Source organism: Mustela lutreola, chromosome 4 (genome assembly GCF_030435805.1).
Source record: "Mustela lutreola isolate mMusLut2 chromosome 4, mMusLut2.pri, whole genome shotgun sequence".
In the NCBI taxonomy this organism is placed as follows: domain Eukaryota; kingdom Metazoa; phylum Chordata; class Mammalia; order Carnivora; family Mustelidae; genus Mustela; species Mustela lutreola.
This window is the reverse complement of record NC_081293.1, coordinates 144,491,964-144,510,337: the sequence shown is the minus strand read 5'-3', so window position 1 is coordinate 144,510,337 and position 18,374 is coordinate 144,491,964. Positions and strand designations below refer to the sequence as shown.

Sequence of the window (18,374 nt, the reverse complement as noted above, 5' to 3'; positions counted from 1 at the left end):
ATGTCTGTATCATAATCCCCAGCACCTGGGAATAGGTTACCTCACATGGTAACAAGAACCAGCCAGATGTGGCTTGGTTAAAGCTATTGAGACAGGGAAATCATATGGGTGGGTTCACTGATGTAGACACAAGGGTTCTTATAAAAGAGGGCAAGACAAAACAAAATCAGAGACATTGAGAAAAGATAAAATGATGTCAGAAGCAATAGGAAGCAGAGTCAGAGAGAAGATGTGGCATGGCTTCCTTGAAGATGGAGGACAAAGCCGTGAGCCCCTGAGTACAGGCAGCCTCCAGAAGCTGCAAAAGTCAAGGACACAGCTTCTCGCAGAAAGCCTCCCAGAGAAGCCTGCCTTTCAGGCTTCTGACCCCAGCAGTAGAAGATAATAAATTTGTGCTGCTTTAAGCAATTCCATTTGTGACTATTTGCTAGAGCTGCAAGAGGAACTTTTACTGCTGAATTGTCTGCTGAAACACTGAATAGTCTGGATAGCTAAAATATCACATTATTTTGATAACTGAGAAACAAACTGGGTTCAGGAAAAATTTAGCACTAATGAAAACTCCACAATAACAAATTTTGCTAAAGCAGATCTTTAAAAAATATTCTAATTCCTATCTTTCTCAAGGCCTGGGGATCTCTCATTTTAGAAAAATACTGAGTTGTTACTGTTACTGTTTAATACTTAGTACTTTAGTATTTAGTACTAAATACTGTTAGTATTTAGAAAAATACTGAGTTGTTACTGTTACTGAGTCGTTACTGTTACTGTGTTGTTTCCCACACTAGGTTCACCAAAGCGTTAACCAATATAATTTTTTAAAATTAAGAATGTGTTCATTCTGTTTCCACTACCTCAAAGTTGATTTACTTAACATAATCAAAAATTCTTTGAAAAAGACAGAAAATTTTAATGTAACAAAATGAACTTCAAATTACACCTTCCACTTTAGATCTGTGCCAACTTTTCATCTAAATTTTGTTTGACTTCATAACTACTCATTAGCCCTTTAAGCTACTTCTAGAGAATTGTGATCAATCCAAAATTTCCTCACTACCAGAGTAATAATCCCTGTGTTATACTAAAACTCACGACTGGCACTGATTATATTTATAACATGTAAGAGCCGATGGAACTATAGTTTGTGAGCTGAATCAAGGAAAGATAAGTCTAATTTAAGGAAGTGGGAAGTTTGGGGTGGAGTATATATAATGGGGGGGGGGGATTTACTTAATAAACACATAAGGAGTACTTTGTGACAGGCTCTGTCGTTCACACTTTCCAATTCAAACAGTCCTCCCAAACACCCTGGATGATGGGAACAGTATCCTTTTACCAGCAAGGGAACTGAGGCAAAGAGGTTAAATAAGAGTCACACAGGTCATGAGGCCTAGAACCATGGTTCAAACCTACAATCTATGCTCTCAGTCATATTTGGGGATGTATGTGTAATCAATCTGACATACTAAAGGTCAATCTGGGGGAACATTCTACCCACCATGGCAACCAGGCTGGTTTTTACAACACTGAAACCCTTGCACACCTGTTGTGGACAGCAACTCCTCAGACACCCCTGCCCCCCTCCCAATCTGCACAAGTATCATTTCCTTCTCCCACCTCAGAAACACAGGCACACAGGGAGAGAGTTTGGGTGAGAATTTTTTGAGCTTTTAAATAGTTTGATTATCAGCCCTGGATATAGGCCAGTAGTGTAAGTTACAGGGAAAACAAAGCAAGTGGGTAAATTAAATTAGACACTCATAACCTGAAGCCTCATTTTACCAAAACTTCATTCCTCCATTTCAGCTGTAAGTGACAAAATCGGACTTTGTCCCATTGTTGAACCATGATCTCATCCCTCCCTCCCCAGGAGAGACTGGAGGGGATGCCACACCCAAAATACAAAAAGATCAAAGTTAGATAACTAATGGATTTTAAGCTTACAAAGCTGGTTAAAATGATCTAAAGAGTCTCAAGAGTAACTTTGATTAGAACTGATCATGAACTCCAGTGATCCCAGAACCTAGGCCTAGTATGCAGCCCACTAAGCATACAGTATATTACACAGAAATATGTGCAGTGAGCCTATACATTATTTTTATACTTATTTATTAAATTGTATGCTTATTTATTACATATAGAAAGGCAGAAAGTAATATGCCAAAATATAAACATTGGTTATTTTTCATTCACATTAGTAAATCCATCCAAATTTTCATGTTCAAAATTTTCTGTATTTTCTAAAGTTTCTACAAAGAATATGTACTAACTTCAACTTGTTAAAAGTTATTACATCTCAGCTATTTTTCAGATTCTAAATCAAAGCTTCTTTTATGGTTTAAATTTATTTTCAGCTATTATAAATAGTTCAAAATCAATCTGTTTCACCAAGGAAAGGAAGTCATTGGTTAGCTTCATCTCTCAGATTCAGTGAACTACTGAATAAAACAAAAAATTAAAAAGTTGGTATACCTATAATATATTCACTACCCAGAAAATAGCAGGTTGGATAAATTATTATTAAAATCTCTAGCCACATATGTAAAATATTAAAATATAGAGCAGGATTCCATGAAAGAACACCAAGTCTTCTTAGCTCTTAAGACACCTAAGACTCATGAGTTTATACTTTTTGTTTTTAAAGATTTTATTTATTTGAGAGAGAGAGAGCATAGGTGCATGGTGGGGGGGCAGAGGCAGGGAGAGAGAGTAAGAGGGAGTGCAGGGCCAGACATGGGGCTTGATCCCACCACCCATGAGATCATGACCTGAGCCTCAATCAGAACAGGTGTTGTTCAACTGACTGAAACACCCAGGCATGCCCCCATGAGTTTATATTCTTAAAAGAATTAATATTTTTTAAAAACAGTAGGGGGAAGGATGAATAGGCAGAACAGAGAAGATTTTTAGGGCAGTGAAAAATACTCTGTATTATATTCTAATGATGGATACAAGTCATTATATGTATGTTGAAATCCATAAAATGTACAAAAGTAAACCCTAATGTAAACTATGGACCTTGAGTGATTATGATGTGTCAATGCAGGTTCATCAGTTGCAACAAAAACACATTCTGTTGAGTAGTGGCGATAATGGGGGAGACCATGCCTATGTAAGGACAAAGGATATATGGGAAATTTCTGTAACCTTCTCTCAATTTTGCGAAGGACTTAAAAGTGCTCTTTAAAAAAAAAAAAGGGACAACTGAAGGTAATGTAACCTGATGAGAAAGAAAGAAAAGAAAATGGAGCTGCTCAAAAGAATTAAATTCTCAAAATAAATTCCAAATATAAAAAGGAAGCCATGTGGCAAAATCTGGCTCACGGGCTATATGGAGATTGCTCATTCCGGTTTTTCTCCTATCTGTATTTTTAAGTTTTCATGAAAAAAAAAAATCGTACTTTTAAAAAGGAAATGAAGGAATAATGCACAGAATTGTTTTTAAACAGTACATCAATTTTCTTGAATCAATGTCACAACCAACCCACAAGTAAGACAGCTCTTTCATGAGAAAAAGTGAAATGAAAAAAAAAAAAAAAAAACAAGCTCAGGATAAGAAGAGATGTCAGTGAAGACTTCCTGTAAGAAATGAATATTAACTGTGGTCTTTATCTCTACTTTGTTAATAACAACCAAATGTGAATTTTTCATTCTCCAGAGAAGAAAAGAAAACTGAAGAGAATAAAATATACATATATACAGATATATGTATCTATAATGTGCTGTATTTTGACCCAACATCATATCCATGTAGAGTGTATGCATTATCTACACAAATGCAGTATACGCATTATATATACCACATTAAATTTTATTTTCTCCTGTTAATCAATCTCATGCCATTCTGACTCTGCCCAGCTAGAAGGAACTTAAAGGGCAGAAAAAAGTATTCCTTTCCCACCCACTCTAATTTAACCAGCTCATTACTGAAGAACACAAACTGGCCCAAGGGTTTGCAGTTATAAACAACGAACATTCCTTTCTAGTCCATTTAAATAGCCATATGATTATCTCCATGAAATAAAGTGCTATAAATAGAATGTATAAATTTAAAAAATTTTAATTTTCATACATATTGTTAAGTCAGCTATCGCAAAAAACATCTGTAGATATTTAGAGTTTAATAAAGACACTGCAAAAGGAATTAGCATTCCTCCAAAATTATCAAATAACGAGTGTGGTTTTGCTTACAGACACCTATATTATACATAAATGTATTAATCAATATGATAGATATTTTAACATAGTATAAATATATGTAAGATAAATAAGAAATTAATAATAGTGTTTACCTGTAGTTTTTGGAAAGCTAGAGATAATGGGAGATGGGCTTGAAAGGCCATTTTTCAAAGCATATCTTTCTAAGTATGTATGTGAGTGTGTCCTATACTATATATATTAAATAGCGTGAATGTCTTACCTATTCCAAAATTAAATTTAGAATTATAATTTATCATACAACTCTAATAGGAGAGACTCTAGAAATAACCCAGCCTAAACCATTTCATGTGTTCATTAAATTTTACATAATTTAATAATCAAGCCTCCACCCTATATAAAATTAATGCTAGATCTGTGGGGTCTTCTGTTTTCAAGCCAGGGCTCCTCTGATTATAATACTAGTTCTCAATAAAGATATTTATCAATACATCCCCAAAATTAGGGGCCATGCTAAGGCAAAATGCCATGCCCTCTTGCCGTATAAAACAGAAAACCCCCTGACGAAAATGGAAAGATAAGGAGTTACTTGCACATACCTCTGTAAAGCTGAAGAAGAGACCAATGCCCCCGACAAACCTCAAAACCTCTCCGGCGTATTTTCCTATTATTGGAGCACAAGGTGAGCATGGATGGCTGCTTTTGACACAGCTCTGTATCAATTTGGGAAAAAAAAAAGAACTTTTATATCAAAGTGCAATTATGAAAAGCAGATAAACACTGAACCCACCTAAAAATGAGTGGCTGGAATATTATATCCAATCTGGGCCTGGGCTGTTTCATAGCATCCTAAATTCTAAAATGGTTCCCACTGGGCACCTGGGTGGCTCAGTGGGTTAAGCCTCTGCCTTGGGCTCAGGTTATGATCTCAGGGTCCTGGGATCGAGTCCCGCATTGGGCTCTCTGCTCAGCAGGGAGCCTGCTTCCTCCTCTCTCTCTCTCTGCCTGCCTCTCTGCCTGCTTGTGATCTGTCTGTCAAATAAATAAAATCTTAAAAAATATACAAAATAAATAAAATGGTTCCTAAGTTTCCCAAGCCCAGTATACACACCTTGAATACCCCCCCACAGCCCCCAGCTTTGAGCATGGATGGGATTTGTGAATACAACAGTCACTCCCATCTTTATCATGCAGTTACACAAAGACACCATCTATGTTAACAGAATGGGGTGATTCTCATGCTGACTTGGAGGCCGCCATGTTGTGAGATGGCTGTACAGTTAGAACCTGAGAGCAGCCTCCAGGAACTGAGGAAAACCCAGCAAGAAAAATGGGACTTCAGCACTACAACTACCAGAAGCTGAATTCGGCCAACATCGGCTGAGCTTGGCAGACCACCCCAGGCCTCGGATGAGATTATCCCTGGCCAACACCTTGATTTCACCCAGGTGAGATCTTAAGTGGAGAACCCAACGAAGCCATTCTCACGCTCCTGATCCATGGAAACTGAGAGAACACCTGCGTAGAATTCATGTGTCACATAGCAGTAGAAAAATAATAATCCCATAAAAGAGGCCATGTTGAAAGGAAATCCAGCTCACAGCTCAGAGAGACGGTAATAGGAGTTTCCTGGAAATTTAAACACGTGTACTTCCTAGGACAGTCAAGCTCCAAATCTAGCCTCATATTGGGGTCGGTCCTGGGACAATAGTACAGCTCTAATTTGTCCATCACTAACTCAGCTCCCCTGGAAACAACATGAAGTTGTAATGGGGATAAGGGGAAGGAGGAAAGGGGTTAGTTTCATGTATCCTCCCCGCTGGGGATGTTTAACTGGTTAAAAAGCCCCCAAATCCAGGAAAGACCATTCCTCCTACTGCCCTGAGATGCTTCAAAACCAAGATATTTCTACAGCTCTTCTGCGCCTCTAAGACTGATGTAGTCTTATTTTTCTTCCACAACTTGTTCTAGGAGGAATTGCATGGGAAGGAATTAGGGGCAAAGAACTGTGAGCATCTGTGTCTGGCAGGGCTCTGGGATACTTAGTACTCTCAGGAGTGGATATGAGAACAGACAAATGACACACCAGTGTACATGGAATATAATATAGGTTCATGTAAAACATTTTTAAAAAACAACTCAGCATAAGGAATTCCATTTTCTTCATGTTAATCATTATTCCTCTGTATATAATACGTCTCCAGAAAATATCTTATACTTTGTACTTACAGCCAGACAGGTGTCATTTGGGTTAAAACTTCGAAACCCACAGCAGTTTAAATTTCTCTGGATGTCATTTCGAGCACTTGCTGTATTGTTCCAACCCACTTCCAGAAGCTGACCCTGGAAAATGCATGTAATACATACACTGACATGAGTTATCCCTGCACAAAATGTATAGAGCTAAAGCTTGTGATTTTTAATACTGAGTGTACCTAAAATAAATGCTCTTCCTAAGATGATTAAAAGTTTTCAAAGGGTAATACCTAAATCTACAACAAAAATTAAAGCACATTGGGGACACATGGGTGGCTCAGTGGGTTAAAGCCTCTGCCTATGGCTCAGGTCATGATCCCAGGGTCCTGGCATAGAGCCCCTCTTCGGGCTCTGCTCAGTAGGGAGCCAGCTTCCCTTCCTCTCTCTCTGCCCACCTCTCTGCCTACTTGTGATCTCTGTCAAATAAATAAATAAAATCTTAAAAAAAAAAAAAAAATTAAAGCACTGCTTCTATTCCAAGAGTGAAAAGTCTTCATTTTTACATGCTCTTTAAAAGAAGCACTTAGGTCATGATCTCAGGGTCCTGGGATCGAGCCCCGCATCAGGCTCCCTGCTCTGCAGGAAGCCTGCTTCCCTCTCTCTCTCTCTCTCTCTCTGCCTGCCTCTCTGCCTACTTGTGATCTCTGTCTGTCAAATAAATAAATAAAATCTTTAAAAAAAAAATAAAATAAAATAAAATTTAAAAAAAAATAAAAGAAGCACTTAGTTCAAAAGATTCTCAGACTGAAACAAATTTTCCACTGCCCTAAACAGAACTGCATATTGTTTCACAAATTAAGAGTTTGAAAAGTGTAATTGCTAGAAAGGTATCACAAATGTTTCACTGCATAATGGTTGGAAAAGGCAGGGTGAACATCTTTCAGCAGTGGTGCTTTTTACCCAGGGAAGGGAAAAATCTCACTTCAAGGATGCCAAAAAGTAGCAACACCTTATGGCATTTCAGGGTTCCAATCAGCCCCACTAATACAATCAGGAACAGCAGATTCTAACTGACTCCAGTGAAATGCCATTCTGAGGGAAGAGGAGTTATCATATATTCCAATCATTCTCCCTCTTTTTTCCTACACATACTGTGAGGTGTAATAAAATAAGAGAAAAAAAGTCTTTGCTTACCTGTTGCTCCTGGTTCAGGGCTAAGCAAGCACACGATACAGAAAACTGAACAATAAATACAAGTAAGAGAATAATCATGTACTGAGAATTCAAGTTAAGGTATTTCTCAACACTCTTAAAATAACAAAATAGAGGTACTGACAACTTCGGAATGTACTAGAAGGCATTCAACCAGGAAACAGAACAAATGGCGCCTAGAAAGTTTACAAAGAATTTACACAATTATTATTTTCATTAATACACTGTAGATAGTTCATAATAAAAATACTAATATTTAAAGGATAAAATATTAGAATTTCTTTTAAATTGAAATAAAAATCCTTACATGTATAAAATAAGAAATACGTATGGATAAATGTACTTAGGTTTTCTTAGAATTAAAATCTTAAAAAACAATCACTGAAATTCGCAACCACATACTAACCTTTTGGAAAGGGTCTAGAGGTCACTGAATCAGTTCAACTTACCTCTGAATTTGCAAGGTATAAAAAGGACTATAATTTGCAGAATACATTCTTCATGATGTGAAAAGGAGAAAGTGGGAACATATAAACATACAGTAGTCTTACCCTAAGAAATATTCCTAATGTTGGTGGAACAAACACACGTAGGGCATGCTAAGAGTTGCTCTCTGGCAATGACTTTCCTAATGAGAATTCTAAATCAGTGGCAGTTATCAGAAGAAAAAGCAATAAAAATAAGGACAAACTCAACTGGGTTAAAAATTCTGCTTTTAAAAAAGGATACAAAAAAAAGCAACACCTGATGGTGCTTTACAGCTCCAATCAGCCCCACCAACGCAATCAGGAACAGGAAGATGCCCACGGCGATGACCACGCCGACCACCCGGAGGCTGGAAATCAGCCCAAAACCAATGCCCCACGCCGCGATTCCAATGAGCAACAGACTGACCAACTACAAAGACAACCAGAAGGGCCAGGGATTGGATGGGGGCAGGAGGAAGAGAAGGACAGGAGGAAAACATCAATTTCTATAATAATACAAAGAACATTTTTCAGTGTCTTACAAATGACTGCTCATACTCAATACCAGAATACACACTAGATCTTAATAGATAGTATTGTTTCAACAAATTAATTTAATCCTCAGGCATGCTTTAAAATAAGTAATAATGAGCTATGAAATTGTTATGAAGCCTCAGAGGTCATCTGGCTTACTAAGCATAACTGATTTCTGCCTAAGCTTTTGCCATCATGGCGTATGTGAGACTCCCAGATGCCAACACAGCTCAGTCCAAAGTATTCATTTCTTCACATGGACATTACTTATGCTTCCTTCAAAGCCAGTTGTGACCTTCTCTATGATGCTTTCCTCGTTTTCCATAAACTGTTCTTTGAAGTTGGTTCTATTGTTCCCCTCCCCACACTCTCATTCTGTTGCCAAGCCTGTCTCTCCTAGAAGACTAAGAGTGCCTTGCGAGGGGGGCACCATCTTCTCATCTGTCTCTATTCCCAGAACCTATCACAGAACCCGGGCCTTGCAAACAATCAAAAATTTCTCAAAGAATTGTTGGAAAAAAATTGCTTTAGGTATCATCGTGTATCCTATGAGAATTTAGAGAGAGAGAGAGAAAGAGGTCATTAAAACTCTTCAGACAATGTAAGAGACTAGCTCTTTTGAGTAAAGTGGTATACTGAGCAAGATGAAATTATTTTATACTCCATTTATTTATATACTTATAAAACAAAACTAAGTGAAGAAGTAGAACACGTGCCTGAAAATCAGCCATTACCTGTAATAGACAAAGTTACAATCACTTCTTTAAAATAGCAAATGAAGAACACACCATGTAAATATGATGTTGAACTGATAGAAGATGAAGGTGAAACAGGTATGTGGGGGGGATGGGGATTGGGGTTTGGGGCAGGAAAAAGGCCATATCCTCTGAAGGTCAGCCGTTTCCTGGAGCAAGGTGACAGCGTCATACACAGTAGAGAGGAATCAAAATACGTAAAATATACTTCCTGGCATCAAGACCCAATAAACTTTGTTTTGAAAGATAAAATAAATCACCACTCACTCAAAAGGATTTTTACTCAAATATTTAATTTTTTATATATGAAATCATAGCTTAGAAACACAAATTCTAAATATCTTCATATCTAAAATGCCCTCCATGTGTACAGATACAAGTAAAACTGCTTAATATTGACAAAGAACACGTATTTTTATTTTTAAAAGCTTTTATTTATTTGAGAGAGAGAGAGAGAGAGAGAGCCCAAGAGAGCACAAGCAGGGGGAGTGGGAGGCAGAGGGAGAGGGAGAAACAGATTCCCCACTGAGCAGGAAGCCTGATGTGGGGCTCAATATGGGGCTTGATCCCTGGACTCTAGGATCATGACCAGAGCCGAAGGCAGACACTTAACCCACTGAGCCACCAGGTGTCCCCACCTGTTTCTTTTCACTTATGACAAAGCAGATCTAGAGAAGAAAGACACTGTCTGTAGCATGCTAGAACCAAGTCACGGAGTTACATGGAGTTGCTGTTCTCCGCGGTACTTAGTACACCTAGAAGGCTTTTGTTTTCAGAGGGAAGAAATTCTCAGAACGTTTGTAACCCAAAAATTGCCTGGTCCCTCTTGTTGTCTCAAATGCTCCTCATCAACAGGTCCGTTTGCTTCTGGCTTGTTCTTCTCTTCTCACTCACCATCTTCTCATGGCTTCCCACTATACTGGACTGAGAAAAAGTCCTCTGCTCCATCACAAGCGAGCTTACTTCCAACTCCATGGCATCCAAATATAGCAGGTTTCCTTCCACAAGGGGTGAAAGAAGAGGTGAGAGATGCGGGCACCGGCCTCCACACTGCACCGTGGTACCAAACAGGGAAGGTGCTCTGCGGGCGCAGCACATCAGAGCAACGCGCTCTATCCATCAGGGTTCTCCTGAGAAGGAGATCTAACAGATATATATTTAGAAATAGAGATTTATTTTAAGGAATTGGCTCATGCATTTGTGGGGCCAGCATGTCCAAAATGTGTGGGAGGACAGCAGCTTGACAATTCAGGCAGGTTTTCTCTGATACAGTCTGGAGGAAGAATTCTGTCTTCCTTAAGAAACCTCAGTCCTGGGATGCCTGGGTGGCTCAGTGGGTTAGGCCTCTGCCTTCCGCTCAGGCCCTGATCTCAGGGTCTTGGGATCGAGTCCCACATCAGGCTCTCTGCTCAGCGGAGAGCCTGCTTCCCCCTCTCTCTCTGCCTGCCTCTCTGCTTACTTGTGATCTCTCTCTCTCTCTCTATCAGATAAATAAATAAAATCTTTTTAAAAAAGAAAAGAAACCTCAGTCTTGGGGTGCCTGGGTGACTCAGCTGGTTGGGCGTCTGCTTTCAGCTCCGGTCATGATACAGGGTCCTGGAATTAAGCCCCGCAAAGGGCTCCCTGCTCAGTGGGGAGTCTGCTTCTCCTTCTCCCTCTGCCCCTCCTTCCTGCTCCTGCCCTCGCTCACACGCTCTCTTTCCAATAAATAAAATCTTCTTAAAAAAAAAAAAAAAAAAAAAGGGAGAAGAAGAAGAAGAAAGAACCTGTCTTTGTTCTTAAGTTTTTCCACAGACTGGATAAGGCAGACCACAATGGGAGTAATCTGCTAAACTTAAAGTTAATTGAGTGTAAAGGTTAAGTCTAAAACAATGCCTTCAAATCAGTAGCTACAGTAGCATTCAACCAAACAAACATTTGGCACCACTGCCTGGTCGAATTGACAGATAAAATTAACCAGCACATATGCAAACTTCAATTCTTGGGCTTGATGCCTATTGCCCAATTCAATTAAATTTGGGAGCAGGATTGTCACTCTCTATTTCTTTATTTGAGTCTTAGAGTCAAAAAGATCAAAGGCATGAATAATATGATAGTTATAATTCTTTTAACCCCATAGTTTCAAAGAATCCTTTTGGAAGTCTACCAAATCCTTCCTATATTAATGAAATTCTTACAAGTCTAAATAGCCAACAATAAGTAACTACTGCCCACTGTACACCCAAAGCCAGAGACAAGATATCCCAACTAGAACAAAGGTTGGCAAATTTTCTCTATATAAGCCTAGATATTGATCATCCGTCCTCATGGATCACACGGTCTCTGCCACAACTAGTTGATTCTGCAACTCTAACACAAAAACAGCAGTAAACCAATGAGCAGAGCCGTGTTCCAATAACATTTCATTCACAGATACTGAAATTGAAATTCACGTAATTTTCATGTGCACCAAATATTATTCTTCCTATGATTTTTTTAATCATTTAAAACTATAAAGCCCTTCTTTGTTGGCAGGCTATCCAATAACAAGCAGTGGGATGGATATGACCCAAGAGCCATAGCTTGCTGACCTTTGCTCTAGGAGGCAGGGTAGCAGAGACTAAAACGTTAAAACAGGATGAATAATTGCCTTACCGGATATTTTTACAAGATGAGTCAGAGGATGGAACAATAATCCAAAAAAATCTAGATAAATAGAATAGGTCAGAGACTGTAAAGAAATAGTAAAGGAGCAGGTAATGGGCTGAAAAAAATGACTATACTGTAAATACTACATTATATAACAAAAGAATAGGATATAAATATTCTATTATTTGTAATAAACATATAATAATATTTATTAAACATTTTATAAATATTATTTTATGTGGCAAGAGATGTGACTAAATTAAAAAATCTTAAAAAGAGGAGCTTATCCTGGCTTATCAGGTAGACCTTAGATGTCATCACAAGTATCCTTATAAGAGAGGCAGAAGGAGACACACAGAGAGGAGATGGCCACGTAACGACAGAGGCAGAGGGTGGCATGGCTCGAAGTCAAGGAATGCCCTCAGCTACCTGAAGATAGAAGAGGCAAAGAACAGATTCTCCCCCGGGGCTCTCAGAGAGAGTGCAACCCTGATGATGCCTTCGTTTTGGACTTCTGGTCTCCCAAACTGTGGGAATAAATTTCTATTGAGTTTAAGCTGCCATGTTTGTGGTAATTCATCCAAGAAACCCTACGAAACTAACACAGAACAATTCACACAGTAGGCACTGGACAAGTCAGGAATCTCCATTACAGAAAGCTGCCTGCTATTTTACCACTAGTGGAATCCTACCATGCGGCTGGAGTGAAGTATTCAGGTATCCTTGTCAGCACCCTCCTAGAAGACCAAATGCTTTATTTACAGCAGCAGCATCTCAACAAAATGTGAAAAATGTCTTCTGCTCTGTCAGTTACCAACTTACAGGGTCATTAATAATAAGAATATTTTCCCTTTTGAAAAACAACATCTACAACTAAAAGAGAGAAATACTCTTCCAGGTCACAGACTAGGCATTATGCTTTTATTGAGAACAATATCTAGAACATTCACAAATATCTCCGCTCAGATTTTTCTTTTCTAAGTAGGGGAAGAAAGGGGCTACTCCCATCAGTAGACCTCTCTGTCAAAAGTATTTTTCACCAAATTCACTCTGCTGTGTCTCTCACATAGGCATCAGACTATCCCTATCGCTAATACAAAGTGCTCCTTCTTGAAAAACACTGAAGAGAGTTTATCAGCATGTCACTTTAACACATCATCACCAGTTTCATGGCTTAAAAGAACAGATTTATTCTGCTGCAATTTTGGAGGTCAGAAGTCCAACATGGGTTGTTAAATCACATGTCAATAAGACTGCATTCCTTCTGGAAGCTCTGGGGGCAAATCCCTGTCCTTGCCTTTTCCACCTTCTAGAAGACACTTGCATTCCATTGCCTGTGACCACTTCCACCATCTTCAAAGCCGACATCGTAGCATATTCAAATCTCTTAGTCTACAACCTGTTTCCCCAAGCACATCTCCTTCTTTGAGGATAGCTCCCCTGCATCCCTCTTATAATGACCTTTGTGATTACATAGGGCTTTCCCAGATAATCCAGAATAATTGCCCCATCTCAAAATGCTTTACTTAATCACACTGCGAAGTCCCTATTGCTGTGGAAGGTCACATAACAATCCGTAGCCAAAGATTAGGATGTGTACCTTTGGGGGCAGAGGGATATTATTGAGCCTACTTTAGAGGGTTCTGAGGTCATTGACAACTGAGCAACCATAGAATCATTCCTATTCCAAATACTTGAAGATATTGTAAAAGATTGTAATATTTTATTTAAATATATACCTGAGCACCAAGAAACAATGGTTAAGTCCTATAGGCCAGAAAGGAAGTGGAACTGCAAGGTCAAAAATACAATCATAGAGCTGGTGGGGGTGGGGCAGGAGTTCTGGATGGGAAGGATAGGAAGGAGTTCCTAGATCAGAACAGTCCCTAAAAAGGAAGGACTTGGGTTTCAAACCAGGCAGGACTGGAATAGAGAGCTAAGACTACTTACGAGCATTTCTAGAAAGCTATACTTTCAGTGTAAGGTGTTATAGAAAAACTATACTACCACACCCAGGGTGATAGCAAAGATATTTGAGTCCCTTCAGAAAGTGTTTTGCCAGAAAGAGAAGCTCTAGGCCTAGAGTCTGGGTCTAAATGTCACGACCCAGGCATGTAGGAAATGGATTCTGATCAATCAACCAAGCAATTCAGATAAAAGCTGATCACAGGCAGTGATGGGATCTAGGGAAGGAAAACTCTCAGAAGGAAATCCAGAATAATTCAGGAGGGACATCTGCAAATTAGAGTCCTCACACCAGTCCCAAAGACAAAAGAAAAACTTTTCTGTCAATCAAAAATCACAAAACACATAAGTGAAAAAAAAAAAAAAAAAAAAAAGAACTACACTAGAGAGAGAAGACAGACACAGCAAAAGAAGAATTAGAGCCCCCAAGAAGTTGAGGTAATAGAACTAACCAAAATTATGAACTAACTAAAATTATGATGTTTAAACGGACTAAAAAGATAAAAGGATAAAAACAATATGGACAAAAAAAAAATTTTTTAAGAGAGACTTGGAAAAAGAGCCAATAGAGGAAAGCCAAAGTAGAAAGAAGAGAAACGTGTTAGAGGAAAGATAAATAACGCTTCCTTAAAAAAGAAAAGAATGACAGGCCTTCAGAAAAATTATTTTTTAAGAAAAAGAATAAGGCTAAATTCCCCCAAAATGTCATTAGCTGATTAAGAATAGCTATCGAAAACTCAAAACAAAAATCATATTCAATAATAAAACCTGAGAAACATTTCCTTCAAAATTGAGGATTAAGACCAGGGTGTTGTCACCCCTTCTATTCAGCATTATAGTGGAGATCTTAGACAACTGAGTAAGAGTGAAGCTTCAGAGGAAACACAGCTGTCATTATTCATATTAACAGCAGTAGCCACATGAGAAATAAAACAAGAGACTGCAAATATTAAAACTGGTAAGATAGAGAAAAGTTACTATGACCAGAAACAATACACAAACATCAACAGCATCCTGATGCACACCCTCCAAAATTTGTTATGCATTTTTTTAGGATGTGATTTTTAATGGGCCCCACAAATATCAGGTATATATAAGTAAATCTAAGAAAGGTATTATAAGACCTTCAAGGTGAAAATTGTGAAATTAATTGAAGCAAACAAAAAACTGCATTAATGAAGAGATATAACATGTTCATGGGGGGAACACTTATTTATAATAAGCCATCGATTTGCCTCCAATTTAGCCTACAAATTCAATCTATTTCTTTTTTTTTTTTTTTTAAGATCTTATTTATTTGACACAGAGAGATCAAAAGTAGATATAGAGGCAGGCAGAGAGAGAAAAGGGAGTAAGCAGGCTCCCTGCTGAGCAGATAGCCTGATGCAGGACTTGATTCCAGGACCCTGAGATCATGACCTGAGCTGAAGGCAGAGGCTTAACCCACTGAGCCACCCAGGTGCCCAAATTCAATCTGTTTCTAATTAAAGTCTCAATAACTTTTTTTAGGGTGGAACTTGATACAACAATCCATTAATTTCCATGGAAGAATAAATGTCACTTGTTGCCCAAGGACTAGGAACATCTTTTAAGATTAAAGAGAAAAGCTGTATCTGCTCCACTCCTTCTCAGCCCAGAGGCACCTTTGCCAGCACCATGCTTAAGAAATGCTCTTAGCAGCAAATCAGCCTTCAACTAACCATTCCAGACTCTCTATTTGTTGTTGTTTTCACCAAGCTCTGAAAAACCTGGGCCTGACTCAACATCTTTGGGGCAGGTTTTATTTATTTTTTTAATCAGTAAAATTAAACAAATAAAACTAAAAAACTAAGTTAAAAATTCAAACAAATATAACAACTTGTTGTAATGGTTCGATAATTAAAACCAAGTAGTTGACACAGATCTAAATAAACCAACAGTGTAGGCTTGGAGGGAGATGAAACTCCAAATCAGTAGGGAGAGAGGAGGCTTTCAATAATAGCACTGTGATAATTACCTGCACATTCTGAAAAAGAATAGTAGTCACTGTCTCACACCACAGATTTAAATCCTAAATATGAAATAAAACCAAACTTTTAGGAAAAAAAAATAAAGAAAAATGTTTTGACTTTGTAGTTAAAGAAAAACTTCTTAAACAACCCACCCAATCAAGTATCATACTAATGTAGTGTCTTCTATGTGCAAGGAAGTATTCTGAATGCTTTACATTCACTAACTAATTTCATCTTCACAATAACCCTCAGAGGTAGGTAGTACTACTGCCTCCATTTTCCAGATGGGGAAAGTCAGACACAAAGATGTTAAGTAACTTGCCTAAGATTACACAGCAAGGAAAGGACAGAACTGGGATATGAACACAAGCTGTATGGCAGCAGATTCTGTGTTCTTACCTATCACTCTATATACCACATTAAAATTTTAAGATTCTACACAATAAAAATCATCAGACAGGGGCACCTGGGTGGCTCAGTGTGTTAAAGCCTCTGCCTTTAGCTCAGGACATGATCCCAGGGTACTGGGATTGAGCTCTGCATTGGGCTCTATGCTCAGCGGGGAGCCTGCTTCCTCCTCTCTCTCTGCCTGCTTCTCTGCCTACCTGTGATCTCAATCTCTCTCTCTCTCTCTGTTAAATAAATAAAATTTTTTTAAAAAATCATCAGAAAATGAAGGATAAGCTCAAAACTATAAGATATTTTGAGCTCATATATATCAAAAAATGCCCACAAATCAATTCAAAAGAACAAAAAGCACAGAGTAAAGCAGACAAAGATAATAAGAGGCAATCTGCCAAGGAAGAATCCAAAAGGCAATCAATACCTGAAAGATGTTAAATCTCATTATACAATCAAGAAAACAAAAATCACAGCAATGGAAAATCATCTCACATGCACCAGATTGGGCAGAATTAAGCCTGATGATACTGAGAGGATCTATAATTCATTCAAGTCAAAGTGTAATTTTTGAAGCCACTTCATAGAACAATCCGGAAGCACCTAAGAAAACTAAAAATACATATCCCTTATTAACTAGCAATTCTGCTTCTAGATTAAAACCCAAAAGAAATACCCATGTCCCCAACTAGACATGATACATCAGGATTTTGCTGTAGCCTTGTCACAGTAAAAAACTGAAAACCACTTCAGAAACCATGACTATGGCATTCATAAACCCTGATGTGACCACACAGTAGAATACAAAAGATTTTGATCTATTTCTATTAAATCAATAAATTTCAAATAAATTACATAAATATAGAAGGCATACCACTTAATAAATTTTCAAGCACACAAAAAGTTACCCTATTTATGTTTTGTTGTTTTGTTTTTTTTTAAGTGGGGGGAGAGAAAGAGAGAGAAAATCTCAAGCAAGCTCCACACCCAGCACTGAGCCTGACACAGGGCTCCCTCTCCCAAATCTGAGCTGAAAGCAAGAGTCAGACGCTTAACTGACTCGGCCACCCAGGTGCCCCACAAAAAGTCATCTTTGTGGTTGACTAATATCTCAAACTGTCATAAGTACATAAACGTGCATGGAAATGACAGGTGTTGATTTTAGAACAGTGATGACTTTTTTTTTTTAAAGATTTTATTTATTTATTTGACAGAGAGAGATCACAAGTAGATGGAGAGGCAGGCAGAGAGAGAGAGAGAGAGAGAGGGAAGCAGGCTCCCCGCTGAGCACAGAGCCCGATGCGGGACTCGATCCCAGGATCCCGAGATCATGACTTGAGCCGAAGGCAGCGGCTTAACCCACTGAGCCACCCAGGCGCCCCCAGTGATGACTTTTGAGGGGAAAAATGGGAAAGGAGATGGAGGCGGCCTTTAGCAGTGTAACACTTAACTTCTAAAAAACAGGGAGACATGGCAAAACACTGGCATCTGTGGAATCAGCCTGTTGGGTTCCCAAGAGTCTACCATTATATCTTCTCTGCACATGAAATATTTCCTAACTAAAACCAGCCTTGAAAATGTAACAGCTTCTTTCTTACCATGGCACCAATTTTAAATTATGCTATTTTGCTTTCCTCCGTCAATTGGTCCAACTTTCCTCATTGAGCCTTTGTTTCCACTGTTCCCCAAACACAGGCCCATAAATCAAGATATTCTCAATCATCTCTCAAATATTTCATATTAATTTTAATCTGTGCATCTTCAAGGACTGTCCATATTCTCTCCTATGATGGGCTCCCAGTTAGGAAAAAGGAAGGCTTTCAAATGACGGTAGTATACACCTGAAGGCAGGAGGCAATGATCTGTTATATCTTTACTTGTTTACAACAGAAAGCAAAGGTTTGGACTGGTCACACTTGGATGGTGGCATGTGTGAAAAAGACACCACCCTTTTTCTTCTTCTTGTGCCTAAGTCTCAGGCATAGGCATGTGGACACACACACAAATACACATTCTCTCATCTGTAAGCTGGAATAGAACATTGAGTTAACCGTCCAATCCGAAACAAA

General features: G+C 38.5%; 1 protein-coding gene across 1 annotated transcript in view; it reads right to left on the bottom strand.

Annotated features, from left to right (window-relative positions):
- Positions 1-18,374, bottom strand: part of TSPAN13 (tetraspanin 13) — a 33,401-nt gene that overhangs the window by 1,282 nt on the left and 13,745 nt on the right. Inside the window, exons 2-5 of the mRNA XM_059171283.1 lie at positions 8,296-8,463; positions 7,549-7,629; positions 6,388-6,501; positions 4,758-4,871 (exon numbers count right to left, since the gene is read on the bottom strand). Of these exons, the coding sequence (XP_059027266.1) occupies positions 4,758-4,871; positions 6,388-6,501; positions 7,549-7,629; positions 8,296-8,463 (477 nt within the window). The remainder of the gene's footprint in view (positions 1-4,757; positions 4,872-6,387; positions 6,502-7,548; positions 7,630-8,295; positions 8,464-18,374) is intronic.